The sequence below is a fragment of the Grampus griseus genome (genome assembly GCF_964374135.1).
Source record: "Grampus griseus genome assembly, chromosome: 9".
NCBI classification, from domain to species: Eukaryota; Metazoa; Chordata; class Mammalia; order Artiodactyla; family Delphinidae; genus Grampus; species Grampus griseus.
The window spans coordinates 48,210,836-48,233,520 of NC_139003.1; the positions used below are offsets into that span (position 1 = coordinate 48,210,836).

Genomic DNA, 22,685 nt, shown 5'->3' on the forward strand with positions numbered 1-22,685 from the left:
GATGAAAAGTTCTAAAATTGTGTTGGTTGCACATATCTGTGAATACACTAAAAACCATCAAATTATATACTTTAGGTGGGCAAATTATATGTTATGTGAATTATATCTCAATAAAGTGATTTTTAAAAAAGATAAATGTCCAAGTTCTAACCCCCAGTACTTGTGAAAGTGACCTTATTTGGAAACAGGGTCTTGGCAGATGGAATTAGGTTTAAGATCTTGAGATGAGGTCATCCTGGATTTCGGGTGGGCCCTAAAGGCAATGATGAGTGTCCTTACAGAGAGCCACAAGGGGAAGGCCGTGGGAAGTCATAGGCAGTCTTCAGAGTTATACTGTGGCAAGCCAAGGAACACCAGGGTCAGCCAGAAGCTAGTAGAGGCAAAGGAGGATCTTCCTTTGGAGGCAGCATGGTGCTGCCTACACCTTGCTTTCATACTTGTGGCCTCCAGAGCTGTGAGAATACATTTCTGTGTTTTAAGCCACCATGCTTGGGGTAACATTGCGGCAGCCACTGGAAACCAGTACAGCTAGAATCTACAAAATGGGTTTAGAACCTGCCCTTTCCACTTAGTATCTGCAATCTCAGGCAAGTTATTTAGTGTCTCTATATCTGTTTCCTCATGTGTAAAATAATAAGGATAATAATAATAACCTTTCTCAGGGAGTTGTTACGAGGATTAAATGAATTCATATATGTAAAGAGCTTAAAATGATGTTTGGCACAGTAAGGAGTGTGTGTGTTAGCTCTAAGTAAGTTCCCATAAGTCTTGGTTTCACCTCTGCTCTACAGAGCTGTTATTTCCTTTTCTAATGCTTTCTATTCACATGACAATGTCAGAGTCTCACTTCTTTGTGAAGAAAAGTTACTTTTTATTGCTTTGATCACTATGGGTTAAGGCTACCTTAGAATCTCTTAGCAAAACGGGATAGGACGTTCATTAATTTACTAATTTGACTGATGTTTCTTGAGTACTTTCTATGTGCTAGGTACTGGGAATATAGCCCAGAACAAAACAGTTACAGTCTTTGCCTTTGGGGACCAACAGGAGGTGTTAGATTATCACATCACACAAATATGTGATTCCAAATTGTGATGTGGAAAGAAGAAGAGTCTCTTCAGTTTTCAGTAAAATCTGCATTACGTTGGCTGAGAGGGCAGTCAGGGACATTCTCTGAAGACTAGACATTTAGGTAGATAGCACAAGAATAAGGATTTATCCAGGTGAAGAATGGGGACAAAGGAGCAACTTTCTTTAAAAGTGGAAGCCTCTCCAGGTTTCTAGAGATTTCTACGTTAGGTCGACCGATACAGGTTGAGTACCTTGCATGTGTCTAGCAGTCCACCTAGTGCTGTGGAGAATAAAACAGGTTGAGTTGGATGTGGCAATGTATTAGATGTGTCTCAGGTGGCAAGACTAAATAATAGAAGGGAGTTTTTATTAAAATTGTATTTTGACAGTAATAAAGTGCTGAAGCAGGTTTTGAGGGGAAAAATAATAAGTAACTCTTAAGAGTCGTTTCATTTCTGATAGAGAGCTACATAAATATTGTGCTTAGTCTTCGCTCACCTACAAACAGAAATGCTGTAGCCTGAAATGAAGGTCATGGAGACGAGATCTCTTGGATTCCTGGATAGAAATCAGAGGGTTCTAGGACACAGACTCAGTTATTAGATTTTCCTTCTTTTCTTCTTCCTTGAGATACATAAGTGGGTGTGGGGAAGGAAGGAGGATGGGTTCTGGGTGGCTGCCTGTCCCAGATTAGTGAAGCGTGAGACTCTCTTAGCTTCTGCCCACAGCTCCCAGCCCTGCCCCGCTCCCAGCACACGGTGGGAAAGTTGCGTGGGCGATTCACACTGGGGCGGCAGAGCCTGGAAGGCAGAACCCTCTTTTCCCACGTCCCATCTCCCTCACCACTCTGCTTCCTCTCAGAGTCTTGACTCTAAGAGGTCCTCTGAGTATTGATTACAACAGCAGTGGAGGGCAGGAGAACGTGAAATTGAGATAAATGACAGGAGAAGGGTAAAGGGTATAAAAAAGCTTTGGGCCTGAGGGGAAATATTCTGTCATAATAAAATGAAAACATTTGTTGATAAATGATTTTTATGCCAGCAGCTTAAAAACCGTTTTGGTCATTTGAGCAAGTGTAATTTCCTAAGACCCCTACTTTAAAAGGTAATGTTAATTTGGATGTGTGACTTCTGATGTGTTAAAATGTCAGTAGTACTAATTCATAGCTATATTTAGTTTTAAAATGTTTGATAAAGGAAAAAATGAGTTTCATTTTACTACTAAAAGACAAAGAGAAGACTTGGGATGAAATGGAAAAATATAGGTGAAAACTTTGAAACTTCTTGTCATTGTGCACAATAGTGCGGTGAATGGATTAAGAGTTCAAAAATTCAAAGTATATTTGAGTTGACTCTTACATTTTAAGGACAGGTGTCCCTTCCTTTCCCTGATGTTACTATCGCAAGTGAAGTCGATGAAATGGCAGCCAAAGAAAACAGAATTTTTTTCCCTCAAAGTCTGCAGAAAACATGGCTAGTTGATTTCAAATGTCAACTGTGCTTTCAGTGGGAAATTTGCAGGGAGAGAAAGTACCAAACTAGACATATCTGGATCAAAAAGCAATCAATAGTTCTAAAGCTCTTTGGACATCTCCTTGAAGAAGTGTTTTTTTGTTTTTTTAAAAGCAAAAACTGGGCATTTATTGTTTCATGTAACTGAAGAGTTGGGGAGTGGCCTGAACCCAGGCACAGCCGAATTTTGGGCACAGATGTAATTAGATCCGTTTCTGTCTGCTTCTTGGCTCTGCTTTCCACGGGCCTGGCTCCTCCCTCCCCTCAAGGTGCAAGGTCCACCTGCAGTTCTGGGTGAAGTGCTTTAGGGTGTTACCACCCTGGAGGTTTTCCTTCCAGCTGTACCTAGTAGTAAAAAATACTACGTGGGTTATGAAGGAAATAAAAACTTGGACATGTTAAAATGCTTCACGTGCCTGACTGTATTTAATGAACTTATTTATACCTTTACATGTTAACCAATTCTATTAGGGCATTTATAATTGGTTTAATATGTTACTTGTGGTCATTCCCATAAAAAATTTACAGTTTCCTCTCTCCGTATCCCTTTATTATATCTTTATTTCTGTTGGAAACTCGGGTTTAACATACAATGCATCATTTCAACTTCTAGCATCTATTCTAAGAATGTAACCCATGATAATTATCAGGCCTTTGGGTATTAGAAATCATGAATCAATAAATTGTGAATGTAGTGGTTTAAAAGCATAAACCCAGGAGGAACCTGGCTGCCTGAGCTCAGATCTCAGTTCCATCATGTGCTGGCCGTGTGACTTTTAGACAGATTATTTAACTTCTTTCTACTTAAATTTTCTCATCTTATAAAATGGCAGTAGTAATAGTACCTTCCTCTTAGCCCTAGAGAACCTGGCACATAGAAAGTGCTGTTACTACTACCACTACTGTTACTACTGTTATGGTTGTTGCTTTAGTATCTATACCATATTTCTCCCAAATCTGCATTCCCCAACACCACACATATAAATGCACCACTGTGTTGGCTGAGTCACTGAGTCCAGAGTTGTTTGGAATAGAATCGTAGACATATTTTTATTTATTTATTTATTTATTTGCGGTACGCGGCCCTCTCACTGCTGTGGCCTCTCCCGTCACGGAGCACAGGCTCCGGACGCGCAGGCTCAGCGGCCATAAGCTCACGGGCCCAGCCGCTCCGCGGCATGTGGGATCCTCCCGGTCCGGGGCACGAACCCACGTCCCCTGCATCGGCAGGCGGACTCTCAACCACTGCGCCACCAGGGAAGCCCTAGACATATTTTTAAATGAAAGAATGATGATAAAAATTAAAACCAAATTAGGAGATAAAGTGATTTGACTGCATCCCTGTTTAAGAACATATTCTGCAGAGTCCCTTGTGTCCTTTTATTTTACAGAAGATACCAATTTCTCTTTTTAAGCGGTAGCGTCCAGGGCATGTGACTTGTGCTTCGTTTTCATTTTCATTGTGTGGGAATTTCCTTGGAGATGCCTCTGAGTGGTGCCAAAAGTCTTGGGACTTATGCAGCATTTCTGTGTGAGTTTTCTGGTTGAACTAGGCTTAATTGGATTCTCTTGTTTTCTCTCTAAAAACTTGGGAACCACCTTGTTCCTGGGTTAGAAGGCTGAACATGTTTGGTTAAGTAATTCTATTGAGATCTAATCTGGCATCCACTCAGGTTTTGTTAGATGAGAACTTTAAAAGTCTCTTGCTGAGTGGGTTTCATCATTGTTGACCACATGTTTCAAGATGTAGGCAAAAACCGTTTTGGTCAGTTTTTTAAGGGTAGTGCAATTTTTTTTTTTTTTTTTTTTTTTTTTGCGGTACGTGGGCCTCTCACTGTTGTGGCCTCTCCCGTTGCGGAGCACAGGCTCCGGACGCGCAGTCTCAGCGGCTATGGCTCACGGGCCCAGCCGCTTCGCGGCATGTGGGATCTTCCCGGACCGGGGCATGAACCCGTGTCCCCTGCATCGGCAGGCGGACTCTCAACCACTGCGCCACCAGGGAAGCCCAAGGGTAGTGCAATTTTGAAGCAACAGTATGCATTTCTACTTGGAAAGATTAAAATACACTGAGTGGCAGGTTTAACCAAGGTCGTGTTCATCTTGTTTCTTTGCAAGTTTCTCTTACCCATTTGCTTTATGTGGAAGCAATGCTGAGCTTCACTTATGTGACTGTTTCGTCTAGCAGAGACAGCGCGATTTTTCTCTTTATGTAAAACAACTAGGTTAACTGTTGTCTCCTTCCATTGGATAAGTAAAAAGGAGGTGCAGTTACTTCAGATTGCTCTGGGCCCTGATGCCCCCATCATTCCTCCCGCCACCCACCCAGCAAAGCAGATTTTGTCTTTAATCTGTCCAGTTGTCTAATCTTTATATTGTACACCTGCCATTGGTGCTTACTAGCATACAGATGAATCTAGTTGCAGAGATTCTTAATGACTGTAGATATTGTGAAGGGAACCAATCTCCTGTAATCAAAATTAAAATAATGGAAAAGTAGGGTCACCTTAATTCACAATGGTGTAAGAATGAGGCAGTTGGAATTGTCAAGAGATTTTTCTGGGATGGCCATGACAATCAGAGCAGAGCCATGTTCCAGGGTCAGCCAGGTTAGTGACCGTCCACACATGTGGAGGTGTAGAAGAGTCCTGCTAATGCTTTACATTTGTACTGAGTCATTGCAGATGCTTCCCTGTACCATCAGCCCTTTTTCACAGAGTCTGTGCCTTCCTAGAATTTAAGGTTACTAAATGTGAAAAATTCCCTTGGCTAAGTTTCCTTTCTACTTTGGAGATAGAAACGCTTGAAGATAATCCAAGTCACTATTCTTATTTTGTAGATTCGTAAACTGAAGCCAGAGAGGTTAAGTGATTTTCACAAAAGCACAGATGATTTAGTGGCTGAGCTATAACTAAACCCAGTCTCTGGCTTCCCAAATTAGTGTTCCTTTCCCTGATCCATGCTGTCTTTGCTTATCCATTCAATTAGCAAATGTAACTGAAGGGACTCTAATTAGGTTGGCTCCTAAAGGCTTTTGTGGTGAGTGTCAGACTGGCAATAAGGTTTGTTTTTTTCCTGCCAGCTTTTGAGTCATGGCCAAATTTTGTTAGTCAGTTATTTCAGAGTCTTGAAGTCATCACATGGAAGGCAAGATGATTTGAATAACTGGACACACTTGTCTGTCTAATAAACATGCCTTCTGTAGTGCAAATTAGAGACTGTTATTATAATGTACCAAATTTATATAGTTGTTACATATGGAGCAGTTGTGGCCAGTACAGTGGTGACATTCCAGCTATCACTATCATTGTGTGTTTTTTTCCAGACCTGTGAGCTTTGACACTACTTTCCTGTATATTTGAGGGGTTAGCAGTACTCTGGCAACCCAGGCATCCCAAGAAGCAGATGCTAGGGATGCAGGGGGCTGATTGGCCACCCCATGCACTTGGCAGTTGCATGAATTGGCACAAGAAGCTTGGAGGTGTGAAGTATTCCTAGATCTGTGAGCTAATTGTTGGTACCCCTGAGGGCATGTCTCAAGGAGCTATCTAGATGGAATTGAATTTCCTTCAGTGGAAGAGACTCTGAATTCCTAAGAGAAAGTCTGAAGTTGACTCTTAGACCTCAGGGCTGGCTTACTACAGTCCCTGAAAGATCAAGAGAGATGGAGCTGAGATAGAAGGAAAGGCAGCTGAAAGGTATGCCACCATTTTGCATGCCTTTATTACTTCATTTAAATAGGATGAACAGATGGGGCTCTCTATGTAACCCATATTCTTGACACAGTCCAAGAGTAGAGAATTATGACTCCTATAGCTTTTCCTTTTCTTCTCATCTTACTGAGCTGTTTTTTTTCTTAAGGAAACTTGAATTGTTTGCCAGGAAATAGTTGCCTCTTTTCAAATCTCAGTATTTGTTTGAGTGTAAGAAAGGTTTTCACCTAACTTAAGTATTACTTTGTAATTTGATGGAAAAAAATTTTTTCCAGAATTATTTGTGGCCGATCCCCACTATATATCAAAATATACATATTGTTGAATGTGCCACTTTGTAGACTCTAAAATGCTGTATTGCCTTTAGATGAGAGAGACTGTCTTTTTTTTGTTGTTTTTGGCTTTAGAGTCTGAGGTGTTTAATATTATCACTTAGTACACAAAGTGCCAGGATACTTGATTATCCGAAATTTTAGAATACAACTTATGAAATTATGTTAAAACTGCCTTTATGTAGAATTTGATTTAGAAGCTGATAGTCTCTTACGGAAGAATGAAATGTAATTGCTTCTAGCTCATAATATTTAGAGTGCACACTGTGTTTGGTTTCTCATTCTTTCATCAGCTGTACATCAAAGACAGAAAGAAAGTGTTTCGTTTACTTCCACCACATGAAAAGCAGAGGCGTTCCCATTCCTAAGATGCTTATGTGCCAGTTCTCCTATGGAGAAAGTTTTGATTATCCTCCTGATAGTTCCTTGTCTTTTCTTTAAGGAGAGAAAAGGCTTTGGAAAGGAGCTTTCGTGATAATTGGGGTGATAGATTCTTTCTGTTAAAGGAGAGTTTCAGTCAAGAAGTGATCTCCTGGTCTCTTCTGGCCTCTTTGGTTGCTGACCAGCTGGCCAGGTGTATCATGGTGTATATATTCGAGAGAGCAGGGGGTGGGGGAAATGTGAATAAGGGTATGTACACCCATACTTGTAAACATATGTACAGAGGATGGGCAGAGCAGCTTTCTTGTACAGTATGTTCATGGTCATCATTAAAGCAGAAGTCAGGGTTCTGACTTCTGAGAGAGAGAGCGTACCTTGATGCCTGTTCGTATGTTGTTGTATATATGGTTTCCACAGGAGACCTGACAGCTCATGCTCTCAGACTTCATGGTGGTACTCACATTCAGTGCAGTGCATGCTTATGTCCTTGTCTTGACTTTTTATAAAACAGGCTTAATTTTTTTTTTTTTCTTGAAAATAGAGGCTGGAAGATAGTGGTAATGGGGGCCTGAGAATTTGCTTGTGGATTTTGCTGCCCATGAATTAATTGGTGTATCCTGTAGTTCAGCTACCAAGTCTGATATACGAGAATGTTTTTCTTAGAGCATCTACCAAAAAGTATGCTGTTTAAGAATCCAACTTAGAGGAATCCATGAGAAGTGTGTCCGTTCCCAGGCCTGTTGGGTTTTGCCCTTTTCCCCCTCAACTCACTTCACACTTTTTAAAGTAAACAGTGGATGTGATTCCATAGAAATTGCATCTGTATGTGTGAAGGAATGGACTCTATTTTAGGCAGTAACGGGGTTTTTGCTCGTTTTTTGTTTTTGTCATTTGAAAACAAGGATTAGTTTTTATTCACTGTCACTATTATGGGCATGCATAAAAAGTGGATCCTACTTGTACTGTAGGAGCTGCTTGCATTTAATTTAAATAATGTGCCGTTGCAATTTTTTTTTTTTAAAGGTAGTGTCTTCCCCAGCAGATGTAGCTGAAAAAGCTGACAGAATTATTACAATGTTGCCCACCAGCATCAATGCAATAGAAGCTTATTCTGGAGCAAATGGAATTCTAAAGTATGTATTTCTCAACTGTAGATATGTTCTTGTTATGATAGTTTATGAATTTCACATTTGTTAGAACTATTGTGAAATTACAATTATGTTTGTTAAACCTTCTTGTACTGTATTTTTCTGTCTTAAAAGTGAATGGTGTGGTTTCTCTCATTGTAAAGGGTTATTTTTTCACTGAAGTCAAGTATGTGACTTTTGGGAATACATTTTTTTTGCTTTCTGTTTCTTCCCTTTAATCTTGCGTTAAACTTACATTGGTAACCTGTTTAAGAGATTTTTAAAGCTTGCATTTTAAACTGTACAAATGTTACAAGCATAATTTTCTTACGGTTTACAGAAATTCAGGAAGAGATTTCTATGAAAAATGAAACGAAGCATTGGAAAGAACACCATTATTTAAAATTTATTATAAAATAAAAAGTTATTGTATGTCCTTTGGGTTAGTACATCTGTAGTAAGAACTTTGAGAGGGTGGAATTAAAGATTAGCAGTAGCTCTTTAAATAATATATAATTTAGGTCAGAGTTTCCTACCCAGTAACTAGCTTCCCTGGCTTTGAGAACCTTTTGGTTACTTGCTACCTATTGCCAAACCCTTGTGGTTATGTTAGGATGACAGCGGTTGAATTTAGTTTTCTGGTCTTACTGATTCCTGTTCCTAACTTGTTTTGTTGTTGAAGTTCAGCAGAGAGCTAGAGCAAACTGGTAGGCTTTGTAGACACATGAAGGGCTAAAAGAAAGGGTTTAATTTCTTGAAGCTGTAATACATGAAATTTGAGGTTTTGGGAAATTGAATTGCTTTGGAAAACTAGCAAATTTAGAAGCAACAGACACTTGAATATTAGGCAGAAAACTGATAAGATAAATGTTTAGATTTCAGGGAAAGTTGAAAGATTCTCATTTTGGATGGAGCCCTCAGGCCCACAGTGTGTATGTGGTCCTGAGGTGACCTAGCTGTCTCATGACCTAGTCTGTTCCAATTATGCCCCTGTTTAACCTCTGAAGAAAAAGTTACTAAAAACTTTGTGGAGACAAAATCCTACATTTATTAATATCCTTTACTCGGAATATGGTGGCCAACAACCAGGGCAATTTTGTCTAGGGAGTGCTTTGAAAGATTTTGGCTTTACATTGAAGTGTAATTTGCTTCTCATGGGTAGTTCTTTATTTTCTTTTGGGTCCGGATCATTTCCCCACACCCTGTGCGTGTATAATTTTTGAGACCATTTCCCGTTTGCTTAAAGCTTTAAGATCTTAAAAATATTAATATCACAGAAGACTGGTAAACTTAATTCTTATATTTTAGGGTATGTAAAGTGGAATTCCACATACTGAGGTGATCTATATAACAGAGTGTGCTATTTCTTTTCTATGGAACATACCCAGCCGTTGCATTTGGACCAGATCAATTCATATGTCTAAAATTGTTGTTCAAAGCATTTTGCGTGCTATTTTTTTCTGTAGAAAAAAATTTCTTTTTTATAGTTTTCAGCAATGATTTTCTATTTCCCCTTCAATATTTTTATTTATTCAGTTCTAACTTTCCAATCATGGTTATGATTAAATGTCCTCTGGGTTAGTTTATCTGTAGTAAGAATTTTGGGACGTTTGAATTCAAGGTTAGCCATAGCCCTTTAAATAAATTGTAATTTAGGTCGGTTTCCAAGCCAGTGAAGATAGGCATAGATTATAGACTGTAAGGTATATAGTCTGCACTTATAGTGCAAACAGAACTGTTTTACTTTAAGAATGCCACTTAACTATTGATGTAAAATATGATATATGAAAAGACTGCTTCCCCCTTTTACCAATGTTTGTATATAAATTTACTGTAAAGAACAAAAAGTCTCTGTGAGATTTATAGGTCCATTCCTGTGTTTTCCTTTCTGCCTGTTTGATGTCTTATTTTGTCTTTCCAAAGTTGCAGTTATTAAAGAATATGCCATCCTAAAGCAAATGGCTAAATTTTAACTGCTTATGTTTATTCTACCTAGTGGAAATGAAAATGGATATGTGAAATTTGCAATATGGCTTGTTAAAGACAAATAAATTACTTTTTAAAGAGACCCAGCTACTTTACAAACAAAAATTTAAATCCTACTAAATAGCCCTTTTAAAGTTAATAGGTGTTTTAAATTGCTTACATCTTAGCTTACCTATATTATTATGGTTAGTATTTCACCTGAAACCAGAATTTATACCATATAGATTATTAGCTTATTTTGGTTTCTTTGAAATAGTTCGAGTTTACTTTGAACTATAATTGATCTGAAAATGAATTTGAGATTTTGAACCAGTTCTAATAATGTTTTTAATATTAAACCAAAGACCTCCTTGATATCTGGTGAATTTTAGCAGATTCTGATATAGGTAGTTGCATGAAATGCTTATTCAGAGTTGTAAACTATATTTTTCAAATTATAAAACTATAGTTTATAAAAACTATATTTCTGTTCATTTACTTAGAAAAGTGAAGAAAGGCTCACTATTAATAGATTCCAGTACTATTGATCCTATGGTTTCAAAAGAATTGGCCAAAGAAGTTGAGAAAATGGGAGCAGTTTTCATGGATGCCCCTGTTTCTGGTGGTAAGTGGTAGCTAAAATATACGCACATCTATTTTGTTTGTCATAAGTAACAGTTATGATTTTGTGCTACCCAAGATATATCCAGTTATTTTTAGAGCTATTGCAGATTCTCAATTTCCTCATTAAAAATAAAAACAAAGCAAAACTGACTTATGTTATTTAATACTCTTAAAATACAATGCTTTTTCTAAATTCGGATAATAGGATATTACAGCTTTGAAGAGCTATGAATTTTTGGTCCAAATTACTGTGGGTAGGGATAGATCGATTCCTAGAAAATTTTAACTTTTCAGAACAGATTCAAGAAATAATTAGCCTGAATAATCTTGTAACTATTAAAGAAACTGAAGAAGTGGCAAAAAAGAAAAAATAATTTCGTAAGTGAAACATTAGGCCCAGGTGGTTTTACAGGTGAGTGTTACCAGACTTTCAAGGAGCAGATCGTCTCAATTTTTTTTTTTAATTATTTAATTTATTTATTTTTGGCTGCGTGGGGTCTTCGTTGCTGCGTGCGGGCTTTCTCTAGTTGTGGCAAGCGGGGGCTACTCTTTGTTGCAGTGTGTGGGCTTCTCATTGCAGTGGCTTTTCTTGTTACGGAGCACTGGCTCTAGGCACGCGGGCTTCAGTAGTTGTAGCATGCAGGGTCAGTAGTTGTAGCTCACGGGCTCTAGAGCACAGGCTCAGTAGATGTGGCGCATGGACTTAGTTGCTCCGTGGCATGTGGGATCTCCCCGGACCAGGGCTCGAACCCCATCTCAATTTTATACAAACTTTTCCAGGCAATACAAAAAGAGGAAATGCTTCCCCAACTCACTCTGTAAGATGTGTATAACTCTGATAATTAAACCAGACGGAAACATTATGAAAGAGAAAAACTGTAGGTCTACATCAGTCATGAATATAGAAGTAAAAACTTTATAAAGTATATTAGCAAACTAAATCCAACCGCATATGAAAGAGATCAAACACTACCACCTAGTTTGGTTTATCTCATGTATGTACAGATGGCTTAATATTAGAAGGTCTATAAATAAATAAATTTCACAACATTGACATACTTAGAAATCATCATCATCTCAATCAGAGGACAAGGAGACCCACTAATAAAATTCTAAAAGCTTAATAGTATATAAAATACTAATAGCAGGATCGAATATAATATATATGCACATACACACATATGTATTTGTATACATATACACATACATACATATGTAATTATAGCAATATAGCAGTATACAATGGAGTAGCAATTTTACTCCTATTATATTAAACTCGATTGTTGGCTTTGGGATTAAAAAATAATAAAATAGGGCTTCCCTGGTAGCTCAGTGGTTGAGAGTCTGCCTGCTGATGCAGGGGACATGGGTTCGTGCCCTGGTCTGGGAGGATCCCACGTGCCGTGGAGCGGCTGGGCCCATGAGCCATGACCGCTGAGCCTGCGCGTCCGGAGCCTGTGCTCCACAATGGGAGAGGCCACAGCAGTGAGAGGCCTGTGTAACCGCAAGAAAAAGAAAAAAAAAATATATATATATATATAATGATTTAAATCAGTTTATTTTTTTCATAAAGAACCTAATGGTCTTGTAAAGGTATCTTATATCCCAAACCACATTTGAGTATAGGTGGAGGTATAAATAATTTTTAGCCCCTATAATGGTTATATTGACTTGGTTAAGTAGGATTTGGGGTGTAAAGGTTTATAATGTGGTATGGATCTTTGATCATAAAATACTAATAAGCAGTTTTAAGCTTGGTGTTGGTATTTTTTTTGTAGAATGGTTTTAATAAAGTGAACAATTCTTCTTTGAGTGATTCTGTGATTTAATTAAAAAATTGATACATGGTACATATGATCTTGCTGTTGGTTGATCTTTTGCTTCAAGAGTATAGCCTGAAATTATCATTTGATAATGAAGAATACCAACTTGATTTTTTAAGTGTTATTTTAAGTTTTAAAAATAATGTAGTCTTCCTTGGGATAAAACTTTGAAATTACTCCTTGTTCTTATCAAGCTGTTTTTAAACCCACTTTTGTAATTTAAGAATGCAAAAATGTTAATTTGTAATAGTGAATACTTGAATCTGTGCTTATAGACTGGAAGCTTTGTGTAGAGGTGGTTTGTGATAATTTATCGGTTGACACGATCATTATGAGATTAGCCAGTATATAATAGAAGCTTATGTTTGTCTTCTCATAGTTATTATCTTTATATTTTTAATATGACGGATTAAAAATGTCTCCACTTTTTCAGTTAAAATAAAATAGAGGAAACTTTCTGTAAGTTAGAGTTGACTGGTTTAAAAATCATTATATTTTAACTAAATAAAATTAAGGAAAAGGGACCTGGAAAAAGCATAGATACCCAAGTTAGATACCCAAGATGGGACCACAATTTTATAGAGGTTCTATATTTGTCAGTCTTAAACATGGATTATTTGAGGTAATTTGAATAAAACCTCAAAAATTTCCCCCATGTTTGTCCATTTTCCCTCACCCCTCATTTGTTCCTTATCTTAGATTTAAAAAAAATGCATTTTTGTGTATTTATATAGAGCTATTACCTACAAATACAGTAGTATTCTAAAAATTAAAATAGGAACATATTATACTCCTTATTCTGTGGTTAGCATTTTAAGGACAAGCTTTTTTTTAACCTAGATGAATTTGAAGTTGCATAGATTTTTGAGATAGTGATTCATTTCTTTAGTCCAGCCCCTTCTTCTGCTTTCTACTAACTTTTATTCTGGGGAATGCAATGAAAAGAATCTTTACTGTATCATTTTACTAGCCCATGGAGTAATACATTGAAGGTTTTCCTCAGGTTTCATTATTGCAGCTTTTTATACATCATCCTTATTACAAATAATATAATTTTATTTAAATTCCATGTGACTTTTTAAAAAAATCAAAAGCAAGTGATGCTTAAACTGCTATCATTATCATCCTGAAACCAATGTGAGTAACTTTTCTACTTGTACAGTTAACACTTTGTAGCATAGATCATGCCTCAGCCCATTTGGTGCTTCCTTTAGAAGCTGTCAAACTGTACATGCTTTTATCAAAGCCCACATTACATTATATTTATAGGCATTGATTCACTTCCTCCTGTAGAATTTAAGCTTTTTGAGTGCAGGGAGTAACACTTTTTTTTTTTCAATTTTTGTTAAATATTGAATTTATATACAAAATATTTATAAAATTATAAAGGTACCAAGTATAAGTATACATCAGGCCCATGTGTACTCTCCTCCCAGTTTAAGAAATAGAGCCTTACTGTTACCTTGTGTGTTTCTTCTGCTCTATTAATACTTAATTTGACTTTTATCTTATATTCACCTCTATGGATATTTAAAGAGAGAAACACCAGATCTGATTTATACAGCCGATTCTAGGGCTAGAGAAGGATTTTTAGTTCTAGAAATGGAAAATTTATGTTGAAGATCAACTAGAAATCTTATAGATGATTCCTGATTATATCCGAGGGGGAACCAGTGGAATTTGGAATTCGATTTGATGGTTCTTTAGTAAATATTCTTTAAGCAAGGAAGAAAGGAAATTGGTTAGTTCCTATAATTCTCCTACCACCTTTAGTTTCATTTTCTGCTGTACTTCTGTTAATAAGTTAAAAGAAGTTTACTTGGATATTAGGGAGAGCCTGGAACTTTAAAAGTAACTCTAAAAATGAAGGTCTTCATTTTTTCTTTAATGAAATGTCTTATACTTAAATTATTGTATTTATATAATTCTTACAAGATTATATCCTGCTTTCTGATTATACATTCTAATCCTATTATGCTGAGAGCACCTTGATTGCTGATTTCATATAATAAACATTTATTGAGTACTTATATACTAGGTATGTTCTAGGTACTAGAGTTAGAGCTTTAAAGATAGTGAACATCTTTTGCCTCATGGAGCTTATGATTTGGTAGGAATAGAGAGAATAAACAAGTAAACAAGAATAATTTCAATGATAAGTACTATGAAGGAAAAAAACAGAGTAAACAGTTAAGGAGACAGAGACTATGGGGAGGGCTCTTTTACATAGAGTGGACAGGATGCCTTCTCTGGGGAAGTGACATTTAAGCAGAGATCTGAATGTGCAGTCAAGGGAAAGTGTTCTCAGTAGATGGAGGTGCTCTGTGAGGGCTCTGAGGCATGGACAAGCTTGGTATGTTTGTGGAACATTTATCTTTGTATCCCTAGGATTTAGCAGGTAGTTTCACTCGGAGTTAGTTAAACTGAATGATCTTTACACTGACTCTCCATATGTCTAATACCGTGCCTTTGTTTAACCGTTTGTGGTTCTCAAACTAAAGCTAACCAGGCTCTCTAGTAGCCCTTGACACTGGCCTCATAAGTATGATGCCCTAATCTGTTTATCTGTCTTGTGTAAATCACATCTTTATGAAAGTTGTAATCCTTTAATGTGAAATGTTGTTTAGTCACACCAATTTGGACACATGCATTTTTTTTTAGTATGGAATGGGTCTGCTATCACAATGTTAGTTCCAATTTGATTAGCTCTCTTGTATAATGAATGCTAGACATAAAGCAAATTAAAAACTATTGTTTGAGACTAATGACTACTGTTCAGTCTGCTCCAAGGGCATAACTATAGCACTTAACTGTGCTTGAATAATTGAAGAATAAGCTCACTGATTGCCTAGTATGTCTGTAGGTTTGCATAGAAACCTTGAGTTGAAGAGACTCTGAAGTGGCCCTTGTAGTTAGCCCCAGGCTTTCTGTGCTGGCAAGCCTCATAGATTTGCTAAAATATTGCTCCGGTTAGGGATTAATATCAAAATTAAATAATTGAACTTGTGTGTATGTGTTTGTATAACAGTTCCCTACCAGGAAACCAGATTTAATACTCTACTTACTTGGCTGGGTTAAGTTTTAGTAATTTGTTTGAGATATTCTTAGAATATGGAATAGTAAGCACAAAACCTATTAAGGACTTTCTCTTAGAGAGATAGACTTGCTTGCTAAATTCTTCAATGAAAGTCTCATATAGACTCCATTATTGTTTTTAAAATCAAGTGTGCAAGTCTTGGCCTTGAACTGGAACTGCTCACTGAGCTGGATACCTACTGTTTTTCCACTTGACCTGTACCTAATTTATGGTAAAGGGAGCACAAAAACAAAAATTATTTATATTTTGGCACCTAACACCATTATGGTTAAAGGTCTATTGGTATTTCCATTAAAACATTTTCTTAGAGAGGTTTATAACTTGGCAATTTTACTTGGCTTTGGGCTGAAACATTGCTATTTCTGTCCAAAAGCAGATTCTTTTATCAAATTTCATATAACTGAATTTGCCATAGTTTAGAATGTATGGAGGGGAACGGGCTATCAATAGGTCTTTGATGCTCTCACAAGCTGTTTGATTACACAGTAGTATTGTGTGCAGTATTTATTCTTAGATTTTAGTCTTACATCAGTAACATTTTTTTTTTAATGATTTGAAATAAGTTGATTTAACATGATTAAGATAATTCATTTTCATGGGTTCTTCCCTTTAAAGAATTGTACTACTATGATGCTTTTAAAATGATCGATTCTGTTATTTATTATAAAATTTAAAAGTACTTTGTGGCATTGACTTCTGTCTCAGAGACTTGGATTATTCTATCTTGAAAAATGTTAAAGTGAGCTTCTGCTTGGTCTGATTTGTGGTATTTAAAGCGTTAGTAGCTCAAGTAATTAAAATTTTCTTTAACTTGATTTAATGGACAAATCCATTTCCTCAGAAATGACATAAGATTCATCAGTACCAGTACACCCAGAAATGGGTTAATTATGATATCCACTTACATTTAACCATAATTTTACTTATCACCCTGATCCATTAAGTATCCTTTCTGTCTCTGGAGAATACATTTTGCCTGGGATTTTCTCCAGTTTGCACAAAGTGGTTCAGAAATGTTTGGTAAATAAATTCCAAGGATTTCTTTGAAATTAGTCCCAAAGAAGAGGTGCCCATAAAAACCTCTTTTTACATTCTTTGGCGTGCCTGAGACTCCCTTACAACAGTTGTCAGGGACAAGAGTCCCTGCATAAGGTGTTAATGAGTTCTTAGCATGTTTAGAGAAGACTGCTGACTCACTGCCCAAGATAACATGGTTGAGGCAGCTTTAATAATTTGTCTCCTCAGAAAATAGTAGAAGAGTGGGCTAGAGAAGGCAAAGTGATCACTTCACTCAGTGTTTGTATTATTGCTATCAGTTATTGTTAGTAATATTATTGCTAACAAGAACCTAGTTTATTTCTAAGAATTTACTCTATTGCAGTTTGCGATTCCCTCATCTCCAAATCTGCAGGCCAGATTTTAACTGCATTGCAATTTCCAGTCAAGTAACCGTTACCAGAGTTGCTCTTGCCAGGCTCTGTCCTGTGGTGGAGGGTTCTCCTCACATGGGTCTGTTGGAAAGAGCGTGGATAAGGCAGGGGTCCTGCCTCAAGTAATCCCAGGGTATTTTTAATGTCCTTTAATTGCCATTCAGGATGTAAGTCAGACCAGACACAACTGGGTCTGGTCACATAGTTCAGGACTGCCTAGCAGTATTTATATAAAGGTGAAGTAGATTTAGTAAATAAACCTTCTAAAGCTATTAATTGTATATAATTTATTTTTCATTAACATCTATTGATGCCTAAGCAGTGTGAAATTAGTTCCAGTATCCCTTATGTCTTTATTGTGTTTTGTTTGTGATCCCTGGATAGCTATTGGGGGTGAAGTGGGAGGATGCAGTGGAATTAAGAATTTGACAAGGGCCTTGTCATCGCAATCAAACCATTATCAGACTTACTTGCAGTGTTTTAGATGTCTGATTTTCTTAAAGAAAGTTTGATAATGTTAGCAGTTGAAAAGTATGTTAAGTTGAGGTTAGGTCCTTCTCTGTATATATTTGCCATACAATTCTGTTTTACTTGGGGTGTTTTAATTGTGAAAAATTTACGTATACGTGCACACTTCATAGTAGCCATCCTCCCCACGTGGCCAATGAAGGTATGATAGCCGACTCGCCATCTCCCTTCTGCCTTAAGTAATTTAACTTGACCTGAAGGTAGAGGGTTTTTGTTATTGTTTTGTATTTAGCTGAGATTACCTCCAGCGATGGAGAAATGTGGACTCTTTTAGAAGAGTATTAAGAATTTTAAGATTTGTATCTGACATCTTTTTTTATTGAGTTATTGACTATTAGTTGTGGTCATCAGAATGTTTATCCACTGCAGTCTCTAAGGTAACATTGTTCGTAAGGAGTTTTTTTAAAGTGAAATATAATATGAGGCCAGGCATACAAGTGATTTTATCATTAATTATATTTCATTTCCACTAAGTCTTACGTGTGAGGGTAATACTTGGTCTCAAGTAGCCAACATTGTTAATGTACGATGTACATATATTAAAGAGTAGAAAAATAGTCTTGGCAGACACTGAAATAGTTAATTTGCTTTTCCAGCCAAGGTAGGTTTATAAAACTTTCTGAAAATTAAGAAGTGGGAAAGAATTTTTCTTTGCATTAATGCCACATTAACCCTTTACCTTAGGCTATAAAAATTTTCTTGCAGCATTTTTTCATTAGATAAGCAGCTAGCGGAAGGATAGTTGATTTATTGTAATTGTCAAATATCTGCAAACACTCAGATAGCTGAAAGAATTATTTTGACATAAAATCCTGAGTAGAGATGAGATTTTTCTCTAAAAGTAAATGGTAATTTTGAGAAAGGAATAGGAGCAACAGTATAGTTCTGACTTTGAGATCTATAATCTTTAGTAGCAAACTTTTAAAAACAGCATTTAGAAATATTTGATGGTATCTCATGGGCTTTAATTGGGCTGTACTTTTATATTCTTATTAGTACTCGTATAAAATCAACAGCTTTTCATGATTGAGCATTTACATCTTAAATCTTACACACTGCTCTGTTAGGAAACACACCCAGCAACACTGGGTATTTTGAAGTTAATAGGAATAGTCTATATTTTATGCAGAAAAGTTGCTTTATGTAATATTCAAGGGCTAGTGGACGAGGGTGAGAGTGGCGGTAGAGGGAGGCAGGGTGGGCGCCTGTCGGGGAGTGAGAAAGCCATTACACTGTCCTCCATTTTAGCTGGTAGTTTGGATTAAAACTGCAGAATTAAATTTTTTGGAATTGTTACTACCCCAAGTGGGAATATAAACTATATTGAACAAAATTTATTTAGCCTGTTAAAAAGTCAACCTAAAACTCTAGTTAATTAGTTTACATTATGACATCACTTCTAGTTGAGACTCAAACTTCTACTGAGTAAGCGGAGCTCTATCAGGTGAGCTGACTGCTACCCATATGGGGCTTTAAGATAATGATGAGTTTAAATTTCCTCTTAGAGCTAAGTGAGAATAAAACTGGAGGCAGTAAATACTCTGGGCCAAAGCCATTAAATGAAAAAGCTGGGAATTCTCCAGCTCTTGACTTAAATTGTTTGTTTATCAGCTGGCGCCTAGTCTGGAGTCAAGAGCTGGAGATTTCTATCTGTGACAGAACTTTGAAACTCTTGCAGGACACTTTCATTTCAACTTAAGGTAACTTGAGTTTATAGCTTTGGCTTTAAAGATTACTAATGATTTACTCATTTCCTTACCATTTAACCAGAGTGGACTTTTTCCCAGGAAGGGATCTGTGTTTATTTAGGGCCTTTGTCTGCGGAGGGATTAAAAGGCAGCCCACCAGCATTGTGAACTTGATGGTAATAAAAGGTCACCAAAACACACCATAAAAACGTTCTTACCATGGAATTAATTATACAGTGTAATTTTACAAAGCAGTTTGGTTACTCTGTCCCTATACCCCCGATTCTTAAGAATTTCACCTTTTAAAAATTAAAGCTTTCGTACAATTTAGGTTTTTGAAAAAAAATGTTTTGCTTCCTTTATGATATTTAAACACTAAGGAAATTGTCGCATGCAGTTAATTGCTTAAAATTTTTAAAGTTTGAAAATAAAAATTAGCTGTTATTGTTAAACTATGGGATGAATAGCTTGTTTAGGAGGAAGGCAGAGTAGTCAAAAGGGATGGTTGGTGTTTCATAGAACAGCTCAGTTTCTAAAAACCTAAGCCTTGTTAAAAAAATTTTTTTTCTGTGCCACCAGGTGGCATTGCATCCAAACCTGCTTGTGATAAAGGGAGGATTTTAAAATACATTCTTTTTTGTTCAGGAGAGGTCATAATACTTTTTCTAGATTTTGCTTTTAAGTTAGCTTAAAAATACATCTAATATCAAGGTTGATTAAATGTCTCTCTCCAAAGAACTGAAAAAGATTTCTGAAGTCTGCAAGTGTTTGCTTTTAGGTGGTTAATACTGAAATGAAAGTAAATTAAAATGTTGAAACATTTGCAGAGGATTGCCTTTTTTTTTTTTTAAATAAAATGAACATTTAACAGTTGGTTATTTTTTTGGTTTTGTTTTACTTGTCTAAACACTCGAGAGAGGATCCTGCCTATAAAACCCTCACAAATGTTGCAGAAACCACCCCAGTGCAGCAAATCACTGCCCTACTCCCCTCGACACCCGCCCCAGCCCTTATAAAAAAAGTGTCAGCAGGTTTCACTGTATGGGAATTTTTAAAAAGAGGGAAAGAGCTCTGAAAGGTGCAAGTTGGTCCTTTTCACAAGCCTAACTATGAGATTCATTAGGCAGTTCATGTTCATGTCTTAAAAGCTGTTTTTGGGAAAGTAAATTCTTGCAGTTTCCTGTACTGGTTTTGAGGAAGTCTTTTGAATCAGCTCATTTTAAGAAAGTGATAATGTAAAAGCAGGAAAAAAAGGCTCATTATAAATTTTAATAAAAAAGATTTTTTCATTAAAATACATATTAATGTTCTATTTTATGAACTCATATATAAGTTAATAAACTCTGTACAGAAAACATTGTTTAATACAAGTATTCAGGTGCTACAGTATTTGTCAGAATAAATAAGGTTCAGTGTACATTCTATTGATTTTTATCCTTTTAAAAAATGTGTTCACTGTACAGAGAGATGTTTAATGCTTAGCTTTGATTAACTTTGATTATTTATCAAAAAGCTTTATGAAATGTTGCTCATTCTATACTCTCACCTCTTCCTCTGAGGCTTCTTAGTGTGTACAGCCTGATTAAGAAATGTATATGTTTTCAAAGTAAATGTTTGACCTCCCACCTTGTTGTTCCCGCTTTTGTACACACTCAACCCTCCCCTTCCCTATATTTTGAATAACTCGATTGTAATGTGTGTCGTACTAAAACTAAATACATTGGAACCTTTGGTGTTACAAAGAAAACTTTGTTTTAAAAATCAGGAAAATTTCACATTTGAAAGTAGTCTAGACAAAGGTGCTCGTGACATTTGACACTGAATATTTTACTTTTAAACTTGATACAACAGTCTGCTTCTTAGCTTTGTTGTATGCTGATATTTCTACTTATTTAACATCAAAAAGCTGTAGTGGTTTTTCTTTAAAGATTGTGCCTGTGTTCTGGAATTGCCTCCTGCTGTCCATGAATTGCTTCTTGCCTTTTTTTGTTAGAATTTCTCACCAGGGTTTTTGTGAGCTATGTAGCCAACATTAAGGGGGAAAAAAAAGAATTTGATACAGTAGGCTGGATTAGTAAAAATTATACTTACCATTTATAATTATAATTGAGTCAGCTTTTATGTAATAAGAATAAGCACATGCAAATCTCATGTAATAATATGCATATATATTTATAATTGCCTACAGTGACTTTTTCTACTTATTTCTAAAATATTAAATGACTTTTTTTGCTGAAATTCTAGAAATCTACTTTTTTATTAAAAATAATGGGAAAAAATCCTTGCTAGTTAGGGTGTGTGTAATTTAGTAATGAAGCATTAAGATTTTGGCTTCTCTCATTTCAGTTGGAATACTGTTGATGTAAGTGAGTGTTGCCATGGGAACCTCCACATAGATATAAAAGGCAAGACTGTCTAAGTAGAGGAGGAGGGGCAATGTACTCAGATACCACTGGCCTAAATGATCTATTTTCTGTATGTGCTGGGGGTTTAGGGGGAGCTAGGATAAGAAGGGAAGAGAAAGTAGTGCAGAAAGTAAATATTAAAAGTTAAAATCATGTACTCATACTTTTGGAGTCTCATAGGTGGAAGTATTTTAAAATTTAAATGGATGAAATGTGATTCTTAATTATTTGTATCACTTGCATATGTTGGGGAGTCTTTGCCTACCTTATTTGTAAACTGTGTTGATGGAACATGTTTAACTTACTTGATTTTTAGATAAAATATTTAATTCAGTGAAATTTTTTGGTTGAAAGTTAGGATTTCAGTCTCTGAGATGGCTTTAATTATAAATTTTATTAAAGAGTTTAACATAATTTTTTTCCAGATATCTGAAAAAAATTTTTTTAAACCATAACTTTGCTGACAAGGAGACAGTTAATGTGGCTTTCAAAGAAAAGCTGGCTTTTAGACGTCATAGTATTTTTAATATTAGATTTTTTTAATTAAAGAAGTTTGTACTTTTCTATAAATATTGGTCAAGGAAACAATGACTTACTGTATTTGCATGTATAATATTGTGTGGTTTTCTAAAATAAAGAATGAAAGTCGCAAAAAGCAAGCATCAAATCCTTTTATATCGTTTAGGAGCACATGTGTAGCTGCTGAAAAAGAGGCTGCTGATATTTATGTTATAAAAACCAATGAAATTGTGCCAAACATGAGTTAGTGTGGAAAATGCAACATCATTATCGCAGTTTTATACACTATGGATTCTGGATGTCAGATACATGTGTTAAAAAAAAGAAAAGACATTAACCTGACAAAAACTGTTTAAGCTTTACCTTTTTCGTCTATCCAGAGAAAAAGTAAAGCTGCCAAGGTAATAAAACATCCAGAAGTTTTTAAATTAAAAAGAGTAATTTAAATTTAAAAAAAGGGAGGGGGGAACGGGA

General features: G+C 36.2%; 1 protein-coding gene across 1 annotated transcript in view; it reads left to right on the forward strand.

The window, feature by feature from the left end:
• HIBADH (3-hydroxyisobutyrate dehydrogenase) overlaps positions 1-22,685 on the forward strand; it is a 104,805-nt gene that overhangs the window by 13,063 nt on the left and 69,057 nt on the right. The window contains exons 3-4 of the mRNA XM_082662096.1: positions 8,029-8,138; positions 10,601-10,722. Coding sequence (XP_082518222.1) covers positions 8,029-8,138; positions 10,601-10,722 — 232 coding nt within the window. The remainder of the gene's footprint in view (positions 1-8,028; positions 8,139-10,600; positions 10,723-22,685) is intronic.